The sequence below is a fragment of the Prionailurus bengalensis genome, chromosome D2 (assembly GCF_016509475.1).
Source record: "Prionailurus bengalensis isolate Pbe53 chromosome D2, Fcat_Pben_1.1_paternal_pri, whole genome shotgun sequence".
In the NCBI taxonomy this organism is placed as follows: Eukaryota; Metazoa; Chordata; class Mammalia; order Carnivora; family Felidae; genus Prionailurus; species Prionailurus bengalensis.
Window position 1 is genome coordinate 53,096,407 of NC_057351.1, and position 24,072 is coordinate 53,120,478.

Consider the following 24,072-nt stretch of genomic DNA (forward strand, 5'->3'; position numbering starts at 1 on the left):
GTGTTTCCAGTACACAGAGGTTAATGGCAGCCAATATTTACCCAGCACTGCGATGTGCCCTACACCATGCTAAGCCCTTCATACTCATCATCTAAATACAATGCTATGAAGTGAGTACTACAATTATCCCATTTTATATATGGGAAACTGAGGCCTACAGAGGTTGCCCAAGGTTACATACAGTAGATCCAAGATTCAAAACCAGGTCTTCCCGGTCCCAAGAACAGGTGGCACTTCAATCCTCTGTGCTACATAGATTTGCCACTTTCTCCCTCTACTTGACATACTCTCTGATCTGTCCACTTTGAAGATCTTTCCAGAACCACCAACTCAAAATTCTTCTGTTCTCACTTCAGTGATATTCACCCCATTACCCATTACTATCCCAGCCCAGTAACTTCTTGGTCTCACCTCTGTCAGATTTGCTCAATATCCAAGATAATATACTACATTCTCTTACCACCTTCTCTGTCCTTGGTGCCCCTCCACAGAATCCCTCTTCCATATCAAGTGACCTTTGTGTAGTTTAAAAGTCCTACCTCTTCAGTCAGCTGCAGCAGTTTATCAAGCCAGTCCTCAATTTCCGCCAGCGTGGACTTCACCTCTGTGGCCTCAGACCTCATCCTCACAGCTGCCTCATGTATCTGGGAGAGAGATCGGGACCGCAACTTTCGGATCTGAGTGTCAAGAATTGTGACATTAGCTTTTCCTTCCATGAGAGGCAACGTGTACCTAAAAAAGAAAAGAAACAGATAATATGTAGAATAGCTTTTCAGGCCTCAGAACTGTCAAAGTCATTTATGTTTGATTTCCATCTTGCAAGCCACACCAGTTTCCTGACTCATAAGCGTGACCAGGTTTAAGCTGAAGTTGAGTGTATGTGGCATTGGCAGAGCAGACCTGTCAGACAAACCCTCCTTACTCTCACAAGGAATGCAGGGGGATTAAAATTCCAAAGCAAGTTCTTGGGTTTGACTCAAGGCCCATGGAGTCACTGGAGAGAAGATGGCAACAGCTGCAGCCTTTGGGAGGAACAGGCCTTCCCTTCTTTTGCTTCTTAAAACTACTGTGCAGATTATTTTGGCGAGGAGAGAGGGAAGATGGCGGCGTAGGAGGACGCTGGGCTCACCGCGCGTCCTGCTGATCACTTAGATTCCACCTACACCTGCCTAAATAACCCAGAAAACCGCCAGAGGATTAGCAGAACGGAGTCGCCGGAGCCAAACGCAGACGAGAGGCCCACGGAAGAGGGTAGGAAGGGCTGCGAGGCGGTGCGCGCTCCACGGACTGGCGGGAGGGAGCCGGGGAGGAGGGGCGGCTCGCCGGCCAAGCAGAGCCCCCGAGTCTGGCTGGCAAAAGCGGAGGGGCCGGGCGGACTGTGTTCCGACAGCAAGCGCGACTTAGCGTCTGGGAGGTCAGAAATTAACAGCTCTGCTCGGAAAGCGGGAAGGCTGGAGGACAAAGGGAGGGAGAGCTGCTGAGCCCCCGGACGACAGAGCTCGGTTTGGTGGGGAACAAAGGCGCTCGCCAGCGCCATCTCCCCCGCCCATCCCCCAGCCAAAATCCTGAAGAGAACCAGTTCCTGCCAGGGAACTTGCTCACTCCGCGCAAACACCCAACTCTGTGCTTCTGCGGAGCCAAACCTCCGGCAGCGGATCTGACTCCCTCCCGCTGCCACAGGGCCCCTCCTGAAGTGGATCACCTAAGGAGAAGCGAGCTAAGCCTGCCCCTCCTGCCCCCGTGCACCTTGCCTACCCACCCCAGCTAATACGCCAGATCCCCAGCATCACAAGCCTGCCAGGGTGCAAGTAGCCCAGACGAGCCACACCACCCCACAGTGAATCCCGCCCCTAGGAGAGGGGAAGAGAAGGCACACACCAGTCTGACTGTGGCCCCAGCGGTGGGCTGGGGGCAGACATCAGGTCGGACTGTGGCCCCGCCCACCAACTCCAGTTATACACCACAGCACAGGGGAAGTGCCCTGCAGGTCCTCACCACGCCAGGGACTATCCAAAATGACCAAGTGGAAGAATTCCCCTTAGAAGAATCTCCAGGAAATAACAACAGCTAATGAACTGATCAAAAAGGATTTAAATAATATAACAGAAAGTGAATTTAGAATAATAGTCATAAAATTAATCGCTGGGCTTGAAAACAGTATAGAGGACAGCAGAGAATCTCTTGCTACAGAGATCAAGGGACTAAGGAACAATCACGAGGAGCTGAAAAGCGCTTTAAACGAAATGCAAAACAAAATGGAAACGACGACAGCTCGGATTGAAGAGGCAGAGGAGAGAATAGGTGAACTAGAAGATAAAGTTATGGAAAAAGAGGAAGCTGAAAGAGAGATAAATAATCCAGGAGTATGAGGGGAAAATTAGGGAACTAAGTGATACACTAAAAAGAAATAATAGACACATAATTGGTATCCCAGAGGAGGAAGAGAGAGGGAAAGGTGCTGAAGGGGTACTTGAAGAAATTATAGCTGAGAACTTCCCTGAACTGGGGAAGGAAAAAGGCATTGAAATCCAAGAGGCACAGAGAACTCCCTTCAGACGTAACTTGAATCGATCTTCTGCACGACATATCATAGTGAAACTGGCAAAATACAAGGATAGAGAAAATTCTGAAAGCAGCAAGGGATAAACGTGCCCTCACATATAAAGGGAGACCTATAAGACTCGTGACTGATCTCTCTTTTGAAACTTGGCAGGCCAGAAAGAATTGGCACGAGATCTTCAGTGTGCTAGACAGAAAAAATATGCAGCCGAGAATCCTTTATCCAGCAAGTCTGTCATTTAGAATAGAAGGAGAGATAAAGGTCTTCCCAAACAAACAAAAACTGAAGGAATTTGTCACCACTAAACCAGCCCTACAAGAGATCCTAAGGGGGACCCTGTGAGACAAAGTACCAGAGACATCACTACAAGCATAAAACATACAGACATCACAATGACTCTAAACCCGTAACTTTCTATAATAACACTGAACGTAAATGGATTAAATGCGCCAACCAAAAGACATAGGGTATCAGAATGTATAAAAAAACAAGACCCATCTATTTGCTGTCTACAAGAGACTCATTTTAGACCTGAGGACACCTTTAGATTGAGAGTGAGGGGATGGAGAACTATTTATCATGCGACTGGAAGCCAAAAGAAAGCTGGAGTAGCCATACTTATATCAGACAAACTAGACTTTAAATTAAAGGCTGTAACAAGAGATGAAGAAGGGCATTATATAATAATTACAGGGTCTATCCATCAGGAAGAGCTAACAATTATAAATGTCTATGCGCCGAATACTGGAGCCCCCAAATATATAAAACAATTACTCATAAACATAAGCAACCTTATTGATAAGAATGTGGTAATTGCAGGGGACTTTAACACCCCACTTACAGAAATGTTTAGATCATCTAGACACACGGTCAATAAAGAAACAAGGGCCCTGAATGATACATTGGATCAGATGGACTTGACAGATATATTTAGAACTCTGCATCCCAAAGCAACAGAATATACTTTCTTCTCGAGTGCACATGGAACATTCTCCAAGATAGATCATATACTGGGTCACAAAACAGCCCTTCATAAGTTTACAAGAATTGAAATTATACCATGCATACTTTCAGACCACAATGCTATGAAGCTTGAAATCAACCACAGAAAAAAGTCTGGAAAACCTCTAAAAGCATGGAGGTTAAAGAACACCCTACTAACGAATGAGTGGGTCAACCAGGCAATTAGAGAAGAAATTAAAAAATATATGGAAACAAACGAAAATGAAAATACAACAATCCAAACGCTTTGGGACGCAGCGAAGGCAGTCCTGAGAGGAAAATACATTGCAATCCAGGCCTATCTCAAGAAACAAGAAAAATCCCAAATACAAAATCTAACAGCACACCTAAAGGAAATAGAAGCAGAACAGCAAACAAAGGCAGCCTAAACCCAGCAGAAAAAGAGAAATAATAAAGATCAGAGCAGAAATAAACAATATAGAATCGAAAAAAACTGTAGAGCAGATCAACAAAACCAAGAGTTGGTTTTTTGAAAAAATAAACAAAATTGACAAACCTCTAGCCAGGCTTCTCAAAAAGAAAAGGGAGATGACCCAAATAGATAAAATCATGAATGAAAATGGAATTATTACAACCAATCCCTCAGAGATACAAACAATTATCAGGGAATACTACGAAAAATTATATGCCAACAAATTGGACAACCTGGAAGAAATGGACAAATTCCTAAACACCCACACTCTTCCAAAACTCAATCAGGAGGAAATAGAAAGCTTGAACAGATCCATAACCAGCGAAGAAATTGAATTGGTTATCAAAAATCTCCCAACAAATAAGAGTCCAGGACCAGATGGCTTCCCAGGGGAGTTCTACCAGATGTTTAAAGCAGAGATAATACCTATCCTTCTCAAGCTATTCCAAGAAATAGAAGGGGAAGGAAAACTTCCAGACTCATTCTATGAAGCCAGTATTACTTTGATTCCTAAACCAGACAGAGACCCAGTAAAAAAAGAGAACTACAGGCCAATATCCCTGATGAATATGGATGCAAAAATTCTCAATAAGATACTAGCAAATCGAATTCAACGGCATGTAAAAAGAATTATTCACCATGACCAAGTGGGATTCATTCCTGGGATGCAGGGCTGGTTCAACATTTGCAAATCAATCAACGTGATACATCACATTAACAAAAAAAAAGAGAAGAACCATATGATCCTGTCAATGGATGCAGAAAAGGCCTTTGACAAAATCCAGCACCATTTCTTAATAAAAACCCTTGAGAAAGTCGGGATAGAAGGAACATACTTAAAAATCATAAAAGCCATTTATGAAAAGCCCACAGCTAACATCATCCTCAACGGGGAAAAACTGAGAGCTTTTTCCCTGAGATCAGGAACACGACAGGGATGCCCACTCTCACCGCTGTTGTTTAACATAGTGCTGGAAGTTCTAGCATCAGCAATCAGACAACAAAAGGAAATCAAAGGTATCAAAATTGGCAAAGATGAAGTCAAGCTTTCGCTTTTTGCAGATGACATGATATTATACATGGAAAATCCGACAGACTCCACCAAAAGTCTGCTAGAACTGATACATGAATTCAGCAAAGTTGCAGGATACAAAATCAATGTACAGAAATCAGTTGCATTCTTATACACTAACAATGAAGCAACAGAAAGACAAATAAAGAAACTGATCCCATTCACAATTGCACCAAGAAGCATAAAATACCTAGGAATAAATCTAACCAAAGATGTCAAAGATCTGTATGCTGAAAACTATAGAAAACTTATGAGGGTAATTGAAGAAGATTTAAAGAAATGGAAAGACATTCCCTGCTCATGGATTGGAAGAATAAATATTGTCAAAATGTCAATACTACCCAAAGCTATCTACGCATTCAATGCAATCCCAATCAAAATTGCACCAGCATTCTTCTCGAAACTAGAACAAGCAATCCTAAAATTCATATGGAACCACAAAAGGCCCCGAATAGCCAAAGTAATTTTGAGGAAGACCAAAGCAGGAGGCATCACAATCCCAGACTTTAGCCTCTACTACAAAGCTGTAATCATCAAGACAGCATGGTATTGGCACAAAAACAGACACAAAGACCAATGGAATAGAATAGAAACCCCAGAACTAGACCCACAAACGTATGGCCAACTCATCTTTGACAAAGCAGGAAAGAACATCCAATGGAAAAAAGACAGCCTCTTTAACAAATGGTGCTGGGAGAACTGGACAGCAACATGCAGAAGGTTGAAACTAGACCACTTTCTCACACCATTCACAAAAATAAACTCAAAATGGATAAAGGACCTGAATGTGAGACAGGAAACCATCAAAACCTTAGAGGAGAAAGCAGGAAAAGACCTCTCTGACCTCAACCGTAGCAATCTCTTACTCGACACATCCCCAAAGGCAAGGGAATTAAAAGCAAAAGTGAATTACTGGGACTTTATGAAGATAAAAAGCTTCTGCACAGCAAAGGAAACAACCAACAAAACTAAAAGGCAACCAACGGAATGGGAAGAGATATTTGCAAATGACATATCGGACAAAGGGCTAGTATCCAAAATCTATAAAGAGCTCACCAAACTCCACACCCAAAAAACAAATAACCCAGTGAAGAAATGGGCAGAAAACATGAATAGACACTTCTCTAAAGAAGACATCCAGATGGCCAACAGGCACATGAAAAGATGTTCAGCGTCGCTCCTTATCAGGGAAATACAAATCAAAACCACACTCAGATATCACCTCACGCCAGTCAGAGTGGCCAAAATGAACAAATAAGGAGACTATAGATGCTGGAGAGGATGTGGAGAAATGGGAAGCCTCTTGCACTGTTGGTGGGAATGCAAATTGGTGCACCCGCTCTGGAAAGCAGTGGGGAGGTTCCTCAGAAAATTAAAAATAGACCTACCCTATGACCCAGCAATAGCACTGCTAGGAATTTATCCAAGGGATACAGGAGTACTGATGCATAGGGGCACTTGTACCCCAATGTTTATAGCAGCACTCTCAACAATAGCCAAATTATGGAAAGAGCCTAAATGTCCATCAACTGATGAATGGATAAAGAAATTGTGGTTTATATACACAATGGAATACTACGTGGCAATGAGAAAAAATGAAATATGGCCTTTTGTAGCAACATGGATGGAACTGGACAGTGTGATGCTAAGGGAAATAAGCCATACAGAGAAAGACAGATACCATATGGTTTCACTCTTATGTGGATCCTGAGAAACTTAACAGAAACCCATGGGAGAGGGGAAGGAAAAAAAAAAAAAAGAGGTTAGAGTGGGAGAGAGCCAAAGCATAAGAGACTGTTAAAAACTGAGAACAGGGGCGCCTGGGTGGCGCAGTCGGTTAAGCGTCCGACTTCAGCCAGGTCACGATCTCGCGGTCCGTGAGTTCGAGCCCCGCGTCGGGCTCTGGGCTGATGGCTCAGAGCCTGGAGCCTGTTTCCGATTCTGTGTCTCCCTCTCTCTCTGCCCCTCCCCCGTTCATGCTCTGTCTCTCTCTGTCCCAAAAATAAATAAAAAACTTTGAAAAAAAAAAAAAAAAACAAAAACAAAAAAAAAAACTGAGAACAAACTGAGGGTTGATGGGAGGTGGGAGGGAGGGGAGGGTGGGTGATGGGTATTGAGGAGGGCACCTTTTGGGATGAGCACTGGGTGTTGTATGGAAACCAATTTGACAATAAATTTCATATATTAAAAAAAAAAACTACTGTGCAGACCCACAAAATGAAGGAGGGGAAGGCAGATTACAGAGCATTTAGCAGAAGGGCTCTTAAGGACCATGCACCCCTAGGCAGTCCTAGGGTGGGGGGGGGCGGGGTGCTCAGGAGGTCTGCAAATCCCTGGAACTTATTTAAAAAGTCAGGCAGTGTGATGTATGATGAGGACGACATGCTTTGCAGCTATCTGGGTAAAAATCCTGGCTCCACCATTTACTAGTCCCGTGATGTGACCTTGAGCAGTTACTGAATCTCTTCTTTCCCTATCTTCAAATGCATGAAAATATTGGGCTGTTGTGAGAAATAAATGAATTAATATATGGAGAGCATTTAGAACACTCCCTACTGCAGAGTAAGGTCTGACTGAGGTCATCAAGCACTGTCTTCTTCATTGTCATGGTCTCATTAGATATTCAAAGGGGCCCATTAGCTCCCAAAAGGTTGAGAACCACTTGTATAGGCAAAGCTCCCATTAAAGTGAGAAGTCTAGAACAGCTGAGTTGGGGCCAGAATTAGCCTTCTTCTGCAGGGTCTTCCTCTCACTATGGCAGCTGGTGGGGGCCACAGGGTGAGGTTGTCATCAATTCCAGGAAGTTCTACTCACATTGTCTCTACTAAGAATTTCCATTGGTTTGAATTTCCCCTAGCTTCTTAAATGGAGGAAATCCTAGCACGACTTCTTTTAAACACAAGTTTCCTGATACATGAAGTTAAAAAGATTCCATTTGATTTTGAAAACACAGTTCACATCAATTGGGTACTTCAAAAACTGTGTAAATAGGTCTTTCTGTGTTTTGTTCAGCAAATCCTAAAATTCATAGAATTTTCTACCTGAAGGTATTACCAAATGTTTCTGTTTGGTCACATTAGTAGTTATGGCAATGCATTGGAAAGGTTAAGTCCCTGGAATGATCTGAGGCAAAAATGCATATGGAAGCAGCTAGCTCAAAAGTCACATTTGAGACGTTCAATAAATAGAAGTTGACTGGGTGTAGCATGTAGCAGGAAAAGTTGTGTGGATAAACCCCACCCTGGACGTTAGATGCATCGTTCACCCCCTTGGGCCTCTGTTTTCTCCTCCATAAAATAAAGGGGACTGGAAGAGATGACCTGTTAGGACCCTGATTTAAATTTTCTGAATTTAAGCGAGAGCCCACCAGTGCTCTGATTTCAGCTGCATTTCAATGACCTAGCTAAACCACTAGAAGGCATAAGAAGACCTGGAGACTGAGGGCATTAGCCCCGAGGGGGACAAAAAAAAGCGGTCCTGTTTCTTGCTGCTCGTGAGAAGTTTTCAATATGCTTTTCTTTTGGAATTTTCCTGTCCACTGCTGTATTAGCCAATATTTAAACTGAGTTTGGAATGAATCACTTCCCCTTTTGAGTTCCAAATGCCCAGAGTTCTGAGCTGTTTCTAAGTCACAGTTCTAAAAGGTTCTCCGGCTCAAGTCAAATCTACTGGCTTTGGGAAGGGAGCCTTAGATACAGTCTCTTAGGCATTCAGCAAAAAAAAAGCAAGTAAAAAGGCTACTTCTAAAAATGTGTTTGTGAATTAGGAATGTGATTCTGAATGGCAAAATCAATGCTCCACCCCTAGACCCCACTCTCTGTGGGAGCCAGGCTTCACCCTTCTCCAGGAGGGGGGCCCACAAGCACAGGCCAGCATCCTCCTTCCTTGTCCCCACCGCTTGCCTGAGGCTGCCCTGGGATGTTTCCTTCAGGGCCCTCAGCCTCCCCAGGCTGCTTTAGAATTGGCACCAAATCAGAAAGTAGAACTTTTCCTGGTGGTGATTCAGAGACTCCTCCCAGTGACTAGGGCCTTTTGAGAAGCTTGACTAGTTCAAATTCATTTTTCAGGCCAACACTGGGAACAATCCTAGAGGCTCTCCCTACAGTTTCAGGGAGGAGAGCATGACTGGGAATTCTGAGATAGGAACAAGATCACTGTACCTTGTGTCTTCTATAACTTCGTCAATCAGCTTCAACCATAATTCGGCCAACTGGTTTGCAGGAATTTTACCTTGAATCCCTGATTTTAGAGCCTCTGTGTTTGATTGCTGGAGAGTTCGGAAAGAGAGGAAATAATCGGTTAATTGTGCGTCATGCCATTAAACCTAGTAAAGGTTTAATGTTTCTTTTCAAGAAAAAATACACAAAAGACTTGACAGAAAAACCAGTGCATTTAATTTTTTACGTTTAGTAATGCTCACCATAGCTTAGCACTATTTACTTTTCTTCAAAAGGCAATCAACGCTGACATCTATAAGTAACAGGGCAATCTTTCATATATCCTTGACCTTTGAAACCATGTAAATATTTTATGTATTTAAAAAGTAAATAAAATAAGACCAATAAAGATGGGAGAAGGAATCCTACCATGGAATATAAAACAGAAACAAATGAACTATATGACTACACCAAACTAATCCAAATAACTTTTGAACACAATATTTTGATGATATACTCTCAATTTAAAGAAAAAGACCATTGGGGCGCCTGGGTGGCTCAGTCGGTTAAGGTTAAGTGGCTGACTTCGGCTCAGGTCATGATCTCATAGTTGGTCAGTTCGAGTCCTGCATGGGGTTCTATGTTGACCGCTCAGAGCCTGGTGCCTGCTTCAGATTTCTGTGTGTGTGTCTCTCTCTCTGCCCACCCCCCCACTCACCCTCTCTGTCTCTCAAAAAAATGAATAAACGTTAAAAAAATTTGAAGAAAAGAACCATGAACATATCAAACTCTAAATTTGTTTGTTGCAGTGGTTTATCTATGGATACTAGGATTGAACAAATGAGCAAATGAGGTTTCTCACTGTTGGAGAAAAGAGTTATAAATATAGAAATAGGAAAGACTAGAACAAACCTGTGACATTAGAATGGATTTGGAGTTAGGCTTATAAATTCATTGCTTTTCATATATTGATAGATCTAGAAATAAATCACACGTGAATATGTGTGTGCATGTGCCCGTCATTAAGCCTATCCACCGAGAAGGCCTAGAAGCAATGGCATCTAAATAGTAGTGAGCATCTAATACCCAGATCTTGGTTTTCATATGATATTCCCGCTAAGAGGAAACAGAATTATTCAGAAAATTGGCGATTTGAGAATTAGGGCAGAGCAGTACAAGATGAGCCCAGAGCATACTATTGTGTCACTTTGAGCATCTGCTGACACAGATTGAGAGAGTGCCCACCATGATCATCAAAAGTCCTGATCATGGAAAGCCACCATGTTGTCCAGATCAGCATGGAATAAGGATAGCCTGATCAATGCTGAGGAGAAGAACAAGGAAGAAAAAGGCCTGAAGAATACCCAAAACATAATCAGAATAGAGGGGTGACCAGTTCTTTACTAATTTCCTTGAGACGGAGGACTGGAAGTTAATACCACAACCAGACTGCATGTCAGGTGAACAATTATGCTTAAGTTAACTTAAACTACAATTCTCCTTCAATATCATCTTTATAATATAAAGCAATATATATTTTTTAATGTTTATTCATTTATTTTGAGAGAGAAAGAGACACAGAATGAATATGGGGGGCGAGGGGCAGAAAGAGGAAGGGGAGAGAGAATCCCAAGCAGGCTCTGTGCTGTCAGTGCAGAGAGAGACATGGAGCTCAATCTCATGAACTATGAGATCATGACCTGAGCCAAAATCAAGAGTCGGCTGTTTCAATCCGTAAGAGACTCTTAAATACAGAGAACAATCTGAGGGTTGATGGGGTGGGGGATATGGGAGAGAGGAAAATGGGTTATGGGCATTGAGGAGGGCACTTGTTGGGATGAGCACTGGGTATTGTATGTAAGCAATGAACCACAGGAATCTACCCCAAAAACCAAGAGCACATTCTGCACGCTGTATGTTAGCCAACTTGACAATAAATTATATTAACAAAACAAAAAAAAAGAGTCTGCCGCTTAACCAACTGAGCCACCCAGGCGCCCCCATAAAACAATATGTTTAGATTTTGCTGTGGAATCTTAGATCAGGTATATTCCAGGACCCCCACATGTATTGGTCTTACCCTGACAGAGGTTAGACCTTAGAAAAAATTAATACTAATATAATCTGGAAATCAAAACACTAATCACTCCAATTTAGTATCTTTGACTTAGAAATATCCCAACCATGTGCCCCTCCTCATCAATATCAACTAGATGGAAAATTACAGATACCACATCTATGCAGTTTCTGCCAGAGGGAACTCCCAACTTCCAAACAAGGAAAGTTCCCTCTAGTTTACAAAAAGAGCATAAAATGTCAGGCTCTGGTTCCTCTGAGCCCACCTCTTCCCACAGTGGAGATTTTTACTCCTTTATCAATAGAGCTCTAAGGGCTGCATATTTCTATTGGCATGAACCATTCTCCACACCACTCCTAACTGTGGCAGAACCTGTGGGTTGTCCTCCCACTTCGATATCCACCCCCCTCTTCCTCAGGAAGAGAACTTTTATCTGGCCTATGCCAACCCAAGCATAAGACGGCACTTCCCAGTCCCCTTAGAGTGAGATGTAGTTGTATGACTGGATTCTGGCCAATGGAAAATGAGTAGAAATCAAGTGTGTGACTCCTGGGTCTTTCCCTCCAAGGGAAAGGTCTGTGCCATCTACTTCCCCATTCCTCTTCCCTCAGGCTTGAGGGCAGGCTTAGTGGTGAGCAGCCTCAACCATGCAGACAATAACAACTCCTTAGTGATGGCAGAGCAACAAGAGAGAAGGAGTGCAGGTCCCCAACATCTCTGAACCTCCATGCCAGCCTTGGATCGCTGATGTCAACTGTTACTAAAGAAATAGCTCTTATCTTGCTTATCACTATATTCTGATGTCACTTACAGGGCCTACCTTGTAACTAATACATAATTCACTCTGTCCAGGGGAAAGGAAATATAGAAAAGATAAACTTACCAGCCGTTCTGCCATGGCTAGGAGAGTGTTCACCGCATCCAGGCGATGACTAATGTCCTCCCAGTATGAAGTCAGGGTAACAACTGGCTTTGTGTGGGCCCAAGGCAAGTAATAATAGTAGTTTCCTGGTGTAGAACATTGAGGGTCAGTGAACATTGGACACTTAAACAACATGTCTATTAAGAGATGTGTAAAATGGGGTACAGGTTAATCTATCCATATGCTTGGGGAATGGTTTGGGGTGATCTTGTTTTTAAATTTTATTCAATGAAGCCACCAAGGGATAGACAGAAAGTTTTTTATTCATTCAACCTGTTGTGAAAATCTCTCTAAAATACCCTAGTAAGCCGAACTCAACAATTTTAGGATCTTGCAGTGGTTCAGGATCACCGATGATTACATAACACTGCAGCAGAAAATAGAGATGGGAGTTTAGATTATATGTGTTTGTACCTGAAAAGTGCTATTCTAAATATTTTTGTTGGAATTGGGGCAAGAAAAAAAAATGATTTTCTATTTTGTAAAGCATGGATTCATGGGGTTTGGTATTACTTAGAACCTTACAGGGATTAACAATTACCAGCCAACTTTTTTCTAGTACATTTTATATTTTCACACTGCTTGTACAGAAATTAGGTAAAAATTATGGCAATACTGTTGGAATATTTGATCCGAATGTCTCTCTCCTTTCTATATACTCTTAAATCATTTGTTGATATCTTTACTTGCGCCTTCTCATACTCCACTTTGTTATTTTATACACTAGAATATACACTCCTTAAAAGTAGAGACTGTTTCTCATCCATGTTTGTTCAAACACAGCTATTTAATCCTCACAGGAGCTCTGGAGAAGATAATGAAACTGAAGGTAAGAATTGGGTGATGTGGCTAAGGTCATAATGCTGGAGAGTAACAGAATGAAGACTGGAAGCTTGATTTTCCAGGACCTGAGCCAGTGTCCCATCCATTTCAACTACTTAATCTAAGAGCAGTTTGGGGCTTGGTAGGGTGGAGTTGGGCAGGGTGGGAGCTGACTCTCACCAGGTGGGAACTCTGGGGACCTCAGAGTTCAGCAAGTCACCATCTTGTGATTTTACAAAACAGAGCCAGTGTGAAAGCTGAACACAGCAAGGGGGCTGGGGTTCAGACCCTGGCAAAGGGCCTGCAACTTCTTGGGTTTGACCTGTCTTGAAGGTGCTCGAACTCTAGCCACCTGTCTTCCCCATTTAATCTTTTCTTTCCACTAAGCATATGCTGAAGATAATGGCTGCCAAAGGGAGAATATGTTGGATGCTTCTTGTCCTGTGATGGACCCACCGTGAACTTCTGAGAAGAGGATGGTTAGAGGCAGTCTTACCATCAAATACGGCACGGCTGTATTGAGTAGTTGACGCCAAAGGCTTACAAGTTGTGTCAAACTTGTTGCCATAGTTCCCAATGCTGACTTCAAACTGAATGGCCTCGCCAACATCTTGCAACATGGTGGCTGAATGGAACACGGCAGACAGGCTATACTTCCGCCTTCGTTGGTATTTCTGTAAAGTATGGGCAGACGTAAGGCTCAGTGAAACTCCTTTTGCTCTTATTTATATGTGGGTGTCTAGCAGATGTAATTTTAAAACTAATAATTAGTATTGAATTAAATGCCAGTAGAGAATGTTCTTAAATCTAGCAGTTTTTCTTGTATTCATACAAGTGGGCAAAGATAGAAGTACCAGGATATTCATGGCAGTGTTCACTGAAATAGAGAGAGAAAAAAAAAAATGAAAGCAATACAAATGTCTAGCAATAGGTCATTGGTTAAACAAACTATGTTACATCCATATAATGCAATAAAGTTAGTAAAAAGGCAGATTCATATGTGTAAATGTATTTTAAGTGAACTCATTAATTATATATTTTAATATTGGCATATGCATGGAGAATGTGTAGAATAGAAATAAAATTGTTGACAGTTATATTGGGAAGGTAAAAAGATTATGGCTAATCGTACTTTCTAATTTATATGTTTTTAATTTTTTGAATTGCTTGAGTATTAATTTTCTTTTTTTCTACTTTTTAACAAAATGTTTATTTATTTTTGAGAGAGAGAGAGAGCATGAGGAAGGGGCAGAGAAAGAGGGGGACAGAGGATCCGAAGCAGGTTCTGCACTGGCAGCAGAGAGCCTGATGCGAGGCTCAAACTCACGAACCCTTAGATCATGACTTGAGCCGAACTCAGACGCTTAACTGACTAAGCCACCTAGGTGCTCCTTAAGTATTAATTTTCAAATAAAAAACAATACAGATTTTTAATGTAAGACTTTAAAATTAACTGAATTTAGGTGAACTTATTTTCCTGTTTTCTGAAACAGAAATCAAACGTTATTTTTTCTTTCTCTCTTTTTAAAAAAATTACTGGGGGAGTGCCTGGGGGACTCAGTCATTTAAGCATCTGACTTCGGCTCAGGTCATGATCTCACGGTTCATGGGTTCAAGCCCCGTATTGGGCTCCCACATCAGGCTCTGTGCTGACAGCTTGGAGCCTGGAGCCTGCTTCAGATTCTGCATCTCCCTCTCTCTCTGCCCCTCCCCTGTTTCCACTCTGTCTCTCTCTCTCTCGAAAATAAATAAACATTAAAAAAAAATTACTGGTTTATTGAGTGTGTGTGTGTGAGGGAGTTGAACATAGGGCCAAAAATGACCACACCGAGGATCTTTCAGCCTGGCAGAAATGACCATGAGCCCTTCAGGCCTTCCTTAATCCAAGCACATAAAGTCTCCTGAATCCACAGATTGCTCAGATGGCATCTCTCCTTCTTTGTGGATCATATCCTCACTGATCTTTGGGTACTCTGCCTTCTTTAGTCAAACAGAGCCGTGCAATGGTTGAAATTGATGTACCTCATTATGTTCTAGGCATTCTGCCACTTAATACCGTCCACATCTAGACTCTGTTCCGGATCTCCATCAGTATCCAATCTCTGTAGACACTTGTCAAGCTTAGGGGTGAGAATACCAGTGGTTACACTTGGCTACATGCTTCACTAGAGGGTTCATGGAGACCCATGAGTGATAATACTCAAATTGTTTGACGAATTTCTCACTATGGCAAGTTTACTTTGAAAGCCCTTAGAGAAGGAACTCCCAGATCTGGAGTCCTTCAATTTGAGATTTGGAGGCCACATTGCTATCAAACTTTGGCATATGCTGAATCTTATTGTCATTGGATTTGCTCTTTTGCATTCCCACCTTGCTACCAATTTGTGCAGCATAATCTACGTAGCAACGTAATGACACATTTCACCTTTAAGAGGCTAACAAAAATTGGGGCACCTGGGTGGCTCAGTCGGTTGAGCGTCCGACTTCAGCTCAGGTCATGATCTCATGGTCCGTGAGTTCGAGCCCCGTGTTGGGCTCTGTGCTGACAGCTCAGAGCCTGGAACCTGTTTCAGATTCTGTGTCTCCCTCTCTCCGCCCCTTCCCCGCTCACGCTCTGTCTCTCTCTGTCTCTCAAAAATGAATAAACATTTTAAAAAATTGTTTTTAAAAAGAAGCTAACAAAAATTACGTGATCCCAGTAGGATATTTGTCAACCGATTTCCTTTTCTTTTGTTATTCATCCATACCATGGCCTTTATTCTATTAAATGTATCACAATCATGGGCAGTTCTTCTGCCTTGTATGATGTAAGAATATGTTCTTTCATTCACAGAAGTACTTGGACAACAGTATCAAAAATTTCTTTTTTCAAATTGCGATGAAACACACATAACATAAAATTCTCCACATGAGCCATGTTTAAGTGTGCAGTTCGGTGGCCTTAGGGACGTTCACATTGGTGTGCTACCATCACCACCATCTATCCACAAAACTCTGCCCATCTTATAAAATTGAAACTCTGTACCCATTAAACCCCAACTCCCCATTCCCACCTCCTTTCTGTCTCTCTGAGTTTGGCTACTCTGGGTATCTCATGTAAGTCAAATCAAACAACATTTGTCCTTTTGCGACTGGCTTATTTCACTTAGTTCAGTGCCTTCAGTGTCTAACCATGTGGTAGCACATGTCAGAGTTTCCTTCCTTTTTAAGACTGAAGAATTCTCCATTGTACTGTTGAAAGATAAACTGGGGCATGTTGAAAAGTTTTAAGATTTTATTTGAGCAAACATAGATTGGATTGGGCAGCGACAAAGCAGAAGCGGTTAAGAGTGCTCCACCTACAAGAGCTGAGGAAAGACTTTCAGAGAGCAAATGTGGAAGGAAGGCAAGGAAGTTATTTGACTGGCGCTGGCTTAAGTGGTTGCGTTATTTGGGAAAGTCTAGTTGGTTATTTGCGCTTCATTGTCCTTTGGTTTTGATTTCTTAACCTGGAAGCATTTACAGGCCTAAGTTCTGGTTTGCTTATGTAGGCTGCCCAGGCATTACGGCCACTTCTGTCTAATGGCATCCTTGTTTAATAAGTTTAGCAGTGTGTATATACCACATTGGTCTGTCCATCCATCTATTGAAGGATTGCTATCAATGGGCGACTTCTATCTTTTGGTTATTATGAATAATGCTGCTAGACACATGGGTGTGCAAATATCCACTTGAGTCCCCGCTTTCAATTCTTTTGGGTCTATACATAGCAGTGGATTTTGGAATTACATGGAAATTCTACTTTTAACTTCTTGAGGACTGTTTTAAGAACATCTGACAGGGACTGTAGTTTGTTGTCTTGAAGAACCACAGGACATGCCACTATTACAAACTCTCTGTTTTGGTTAAAAGGATTTTTGACATGGTACACTGGAAACCCTCAATAGGATTTCATCAGAAATCCTTCTGAGTTTCAATCTTTCTTGCAAGTCTTTCCAAAACATTGGTTTGAAAACTTAGCTGCGTACTGAATCACCCGAAGGGCTTTGAAATATCCTTATAGCTGGGTGCCACATCCCAGAGACTGCCTAGCACTGTGAATTTAAAATTTTTCCTACTTACATTAGTCCACCGTCACTTTGGCAGAGAGGGGGTTGGAGACTTTTATCGCTTGTCAGGAGTCCCTTTAACTATCCACAACTAAGCCTCCTGAACTATCCATGGTTCAGGAATGCTGTGGAAATTCTGGGTTTGGTTTAAATTGTGTGAAAATTAGAAAGCAGGAAGTTATTTGTATTAGTCAGAACTTCTATATACAGCATAACTTCTTTGTAAACCATCTGGGATGATCTAAGAGAAAGGAAGGAGCAAAAATATGAGACATAATTTGGGGCCTAAGTCAGGGGTCCCCCAAATGACCAGCATTTAAGCTGGTGCCATCTGCTAATACAGAGGGTGCAGAGAAGAGAGAAAGTGCACGGGGAGGCTGTGGAAGGGGTGGGGATGCCACTTCCGGCTGGGCTGGCTCTGCCTTGCACACCTCTACGTGGCCACGATTCCATTAGATCTCCCTGGGTTTTCCTGAGCATAGCTCGCAGTCACCTGCACCCTGGTAGCACCCTCACCCTGAAGAGTTTGAGCTCTAAGACAGTAATTTGGGCTTTGGCCATCACCACACCTCGCAACAGAGCGGCCCACTCTGTGAGCGAGCCGCTCAAGATGGAGCTGCAAACTGGGTCGCTTCCCAGGTCCAAACTCCACAAGGGGCAGGGGATCTACATCTGCTCACCTGCCCCAGAGCCAGGCTCTGGACTGTGAAGCCTAGAATTCTGCCCCCCCCCCCCCCCCAGCCCTTTCTCACTTCCCCTGTGCCTCAGGGCTCAAAGAGGGGGAGAGAAGAAGGAACAAGCAACAAAGTTTAGAAAAGTCAGGAGCCTCAGCTTTTGTTCCCTGTGTTGCCTTTGGGCAAAACTGCTCCTAATGGGGAAAGTTAAAGAACATAAATTATAATCTACTGAACACTGACGGATGTTTCTTTGACTCTGTAGGGCCTTGGGGCTCTCTTTCCAATCATCAAAGACCGGTGTGTGTGGTAGATGCAGGTGGTATCAGAGTTTTAGGAGTAAATCTGGAGGTGTGATTTTTGTCAAGCAGAATACTGAAAAAGGGGTAACGAGTAACAGCTCTTAAAAGTGGCCGGGGGACCACCAGGCGTGGGACATCAAGGATCAGTGACAAGGAGACTGTGCCAAAGAAAACTGCCCGACTCGCCACCTTTGGTCTATTTACTAAAGGCGGCTGACAACTAGCGGAGCTGGTGGAAGAATCTGAACGTGTTATTTCAAGCAATATTTGTTGAGCACTTACGTAGGCCAGACGAATGGGAGAACTCAAGGAGGTTCTAATTGATCAGAAGACAGAATGCATGTTCATAAAATGGTCCCAAAATATGTTAGGTCACACATGAGAAGACTGGGAAGGAGTAGGGTGGAAGTGGTCTAGGAACAGATCCCAGATGGTGGAGACAAAACGATGGCGTCCTTTAGTGACTGGGCAGAGGTTCCAGAAGCCAGCAGGTGTCTGAATAGAAGTGGGATGCCACACTTCATCTTCTTCTACCTGCCTGATTCCTTAGGGAGGTGGCCACAGGTGGAACCCAGCTGCATCTCTTCAAGGGTCTCTCGACTGGAGCCAGTTCAGCTCTAAGGAGGTGGGGCAGCTCTATGGCGACTGAGTAGGAAAAATTCACTCTCCCTCCTGTGTTCCTCCTTTACTCTCACAAGACTACCACACTCCGAACACTTCTGATACCAGACGTGTAGCGGATTTTCCCACACCACACAATTCTGCAACACCAGTTGGGTGTCCTACAGTTGAACTCAATTCTGACACTATCTACCCAGAGACAGAACGTCTCAGTCCCACAAGACTCCCCATCCCCACTTCAGACCCCTGTCGAAAGTCCAGGTTCTGGACTAAATTGGAGGCTCCCATGACTTCCTCCTCAGAGTTGATTAACTTGCTAGAGCAGCTCACAAAACTTGGGAAAGCAGTTTACTTACTGGTTACCAGTTTATTATAACAGGATATGATAAAGGCTACAGGTGGACATCCAGAAGGAACTGCTGCATAGGACAAGGTATGTGGCAGGGACGCAGAGCCTCCACGTCCTCTCTGGGCACAGCACTCTCCCCAAACATGCATGTATTCACATCCCAGAAGCTCTCTGAATCCTGTATTTTGGGGATTTTTTATGGAGGTTTCATCACATAAGTGTGATGGATCATTAACTCAATTTCTAGCCCCTCTCGGGAGAACAGGGGGTAAGGCAGAAAGTTCCAAGCTTCTAATCACGGCTTGCTCTTTCTCATGAGCAGCTTCAAACTAGGAGCCCATAAGAGTCACCTCACTAGAACAAAAGACTCACCTACCACCCAGGAAGTCCCAAGAGATTTAGGAGCTCAGCGTCAGGAACCAGAGTCAAAGAGCAAATACTAGCACTATTATTTCACAGCAACCAAGTCGCCCTCTTGAACACGACCAGAAATTTCATTATTTGCATATGACCTGGAACATGGGATCTTTGGAAATGGGAAAAGGGTCAGGATCATCTTCGAGGCCGATGGTTCCCGGTGGTTACACAAATCTGCTCATCTCACTCTCTTACTGTGGCTGTGTCTTCAGAATCTCGGCTCCTCTCCTGCTTTTTAATGTTACTGGGATTTTAGTTTATAGATTTCGTTTTTGCTTTTATTAAATTTATGACATAAGCCATTTTGCTATCTGGGTTTAATTATTTGGATCAAAGAAAAGTAACTTTGTTTTCTATTTCAGTTTATAAAAAGCTGTTCTTTTATACTGTTGACATACACTGTGGCGACTGTATACTGTTGGCTCTTTGTTTTTTGCGTTTCTTTTTGGTTTTATTTTTTACTAAATCTATGACACAGGCTTCTTTGCCTGTATGTGTTTAATTATTTGGAGTAAAATAGAAAAAAGAATTCAGTTTTGCATTCTAGCTACCATACTTTGTTGAGTCTCTTCCTACCCCTTCCCTCTCCCCCTCTCTATTACAAGTGCTTAAAATAAAAAGAAAGGCCATGAACTTAAATTCTGTTCTGGTGACAGCACAAAGTAAAGAGGCACTGTAATTGCTGAGAACCCATGGCCGCATTTCTGCCTAAACCCAAGTTGTAGCTGGACTCTTCAAGAGCCAATCTATAACAACTCAAGTCCAGAACCACCCAGGCCATACCATATGTCTCCATAGAGGCCTTTGGGGGTTTTTAGCTATTTTCTTGCACGATCCTGGCAGTAAATGGCATGTAAGCTGTTCCACTTTCCCACCCACCCTCTCTTCTTTTTCCTTTTTCTAAATTTGTTCTTAAGATGTGTTACGATTCCTCACCTTCAGAATTGATGGTGGTATGGGGTGGATAGAAAGACTCACACCAGGATCTTATTGACCGGGGGAATTTGTTTTGGCTCTGTGTCTCTTTAACAAGTAAACAACCAAAACAAAATGAGTATACATTACATGATCCCACAACATACACTTCTTATAGAGATTCGTCTTGATTTATGACCTCATCTGCAGAAGCAAGGTTGGAAAAGTCAGGATAAGTCCAGCACTCAAGGTCTTCAAGTGTCCCCTGTTACTCTGTTATGGTAGATTTATCATTTGCAAGGATTATGTTCCTGAGATCATAGCAAATCCCGAAAGTCAATAATGTCACAATATTCTATCATTACCCCCATGAAATATAACAAAATAACTGAAAACTCTGGGGGACTGCTTCAGACCCTATGTAAGAGTTGTGCACCGGTGTCAGGAATAGAGAAGCACAGAGCCTCACTCTCATGGACATGCAGACTGGATGATGGCTAGGTGCACTGACCAGCACTCACACACCTGCTTTTCTGCACACCTGACTCAATTTCTCACCTCAGCAAAATCACTCCTCGCTACACATCAGAAACTCCGGATAACTCAAGAGTGGTCAACACCATTAATGCTAAATCCAAGAATGGCATTATGGCACCATTGGTGGCATGATATGTCGCAAATGGTATTATTTATGTGTCTGTATATCAGTGGGAATAGGTAGGATGACAAGGAGTAGAGTGATGGAGAGACACTTGATAATTTCTTGAAGACTTATCTCCCAAGAGTTCTTAACATAATCTGGCCTTTATATCCACTTGTTTGATAGGCTGATTCAGGAAATAGAAGCAAGTGCCCTAGAATTTTTTATTGGATACATTAATGTATAAAAACTGGGAAAACTATGACTTAAAATTTCTAAGCAGTTTCTGATTCTAGGAGTCGAGATATGAATTCACATTCAAGGCAGACCATTGCTTTGCTTAGGAAACTTCTTTGGACGGACCTTTAACTATAATATAAAACACACAGCTACCGGGGTTCTTTCACCATTTAAATAACCTGACTTCAACTGTTCCATTTGGTCACATGCACTGTTAAGTGTATGTTTTAGCCAGAACTATGTTATAATCTGTGCTCGTAGAAGGGGGAGAAGTGATCCTTTCCCTGTGAGAACTTGGACTGATGCCCTGTGGCTTGCCGGTGGTAGGTGTAAGGTTCCTTCTTGAGGCTGAGGGGTGGAGACAGAGGTAACCTGTGAAAGAATGTGTGGCCCAGTCTTCGCTTACAGGGGAAGACACAGGCACTGGATTGAAATCTGTGTGGCTCGTGAATAACTGGACTCCTAATGTTCCAAACACGCCAGGACCGAAAATTCCAGAATATACTGCTTTGGACTCTAACCTCCTAATATTGTCTTCTTGGGAGTCCATGAACAAGGCTACAATGGTCTGGGGGAGAAGGGAGAGTTTCCTCTAAAGGGAGTAGATATTTTCCTTGTCACTCATCCTGAAAGGGGCAAATCTCACAACAGGCAGACATGAAACTCCTAGAAAGGAGACGGCCTTGTTTGGCTGGGAATTCATGGCACTTGACATGGACGTTGAGGTGGCCATGTGTACAGGGTGGTGTTGGGAATAGGGGCAGGTGGGGAGCCGAGCCCTGCCACAGTAAGCAGGCTAGAGAGAGACAGGGAGGCCAACTGCAACAGACCCAGAAAGCTGGTCTGAGCCCAGAGCTTTGAGATTAGCCATTTCAAGTTACTCATTTCACGGTTTCCCTACTCTTACCTCTTACTGGAGGTAAAAGTTTTTCTAAAATTGCCGTTTGGTTTCTGACGTTAATGTGGAGACATAAGAGAAGGGTCTATCCCAGGCCTGGGACGGAGGGGAAGGTGAAGGAGACAGCTTCAAGAAGCTTGTTGGGTCAAGGGTGGAATCCAGCAAAGAGTGGCCCTGGGCAGAGAGCCATAAGTGAGCTGGATGCTCTGGCAAACAGTTCGGATTTCCGGAACACATAAGCATCAACCCGGGATTCTCAGAAATAGGTGGGGGAAGATGTGGTGTACACATACAAAATGGAATATTATTCAGTCACGAGAAAGAAGGAAATCGTGTCATTTGTGACAACATGGACGGACCTGGAGGGCATCATGCTAAGTGAGATAAGCCAGACCGAGAAAGACACTGTATGATATCATTTATACGTGGAATCTAAAAAAGTCAAACTCTGGGGCGCCTGGGTGGATCAGTCGGTTAAGCGTCCGACTTCAGCTCAGGTCACGATCTCGCGGTCCGTGAATTTGAGCCCCGCATCGGGCTCTGGGCTGATGGCTCAGAGCCTGGAGCCTGCTTTCGATTCTGTGTCTCCCTCTCTCTCTGCCCCTCCCCCATTCATGCTCTGTCTCTCTCTGTCTCAAAAAATAAATAAACATTAAAAAAAATTTTTTTAAAAAGTCAAACTCATAAAGACAGAGAGTAGAAGGGCGGTTACCAGGGGTTGGGGAATTGGGAAGGTGTTGGTCAAAGTGTACAAACTTGTAGTTAGAAGACAAATTCTGGAGATGTAATGCAGTGCGTAGTGATTATAGTCAACGATGCCATATTACATGCCTCAAAGTTGCTGACAGACTAGATCTGGAGTGTTCTCACCACAAAAAAGAAATGATAATTATGTGACATAATGGCAGTGTTAGCTAACACTACAGTGGTAATCATATTGCAATATGTAAGTATACCAAATCAATACACCATGTACCTTAAACTTACACAGTGCTATGTGTTAATTTTTTAGAAGTCAAAAAATAAAAATATTAATCAACTAGCATATTTATTTTTTTTTTTAATTTTTTTTTCAACGTTTATTTATTTTTGGGACAGAGAGAGACAGAGCATGAACGGGGGAGGGGCAGAGAGAGAGGGAGACACAGAATCGGAAACAGGTTCCAGGCTCTGAGCCATCAGCCCAGAGCCTGACGCGGGGCTCGAACTCACAGACTGCAAGATCGTGACCTGGCTGAAGTCGGACGCTTAACCGACTGCGCCACCCAGGCGCCCCTAGCATATTTATTTTTAAAACTCATAATAACGGTATAGAATGTGTTGGAAATGATTCAGTGGGCAACAGAGACAGGGCTAACTTAATATTGGGTTATCCATCACATATGTTAACAAATCTGTATTGCAGATGTCAATTAATTGACAAGGAAAAAAAATGAGCATTTTACAGCTTAATGATAGTAATATTCTTTTTCTGGGATTTATTACCTTGAGTTAGTAACACTGGCATTTGAATTTACTAGGAAAAAACTACATCTGTAGCTCTCTACCATATGGATCATGGGCGCTTAAATTGTGTCCATAGAGGAGAAAGAGATGATTGGAGGAAAAAAAAAAGAAAGAAAAAAAGAAAGAAAGAAAGAAAGAAAAAGAAAGAAAGAAAGAAAGAAAGAAAGAAGAAAGAAAGAAAGAAAGAAAGAAACGGTTGCGGAGGTGAATTTGGAAGACTTCTGTCTTCAAGGAGGAATTAATATAAACGTGCCCTCAGACGCTGGGAAGCTTGAGATATGCCTACTTCTGAAAGTGGAAATGATTAATGGTGGCACCAATGCCATTTGGGATGGCTCTTGCGGCCACTTCCCCAGGACCACACAACCCCGGTTAGC

General features: G+C 42.8%; 1 protein-coding gene across 4 annotated transcripts in view; it reads right to left on the reverse strand.

Moving 5' to 3' along the window:
- The window catches only part of MYOF (myoferlin), a 158,222-nt gene that overhangs the window by 57,015 nt on the left and 77,135 nt on the right, over positions 1-24,072 (reverse strand). For all 4 annotated transcript variants that reach the window (XR_006299806.1, XM_043597000.1, XM_043596999.1 and 1 more), the window contains exons 20-23: positions 13,542-13,719; positions 12,185-12,309; positions 9,228-9,334; positions 540-732 (exon numbers count right to left, since the gene is read on the reverse strand). Coding sequence is in view for 3 of the 4 variants with exons in the window: in XM_043597000.1 (XP_043452935.1) it covers positions 540-732; positions 9,228-9,334; positions 12,185-12,309; positions 13,542-13,719 (603 nt within the window). In the remaining variant the exon portion in view is untranslated. The remainder of the gene's footprint in view (positions 1-539; positions 733-9,227; positions 9,335-12,184; positions 12,310-13,541; positions 13,720-24,072) is intronic.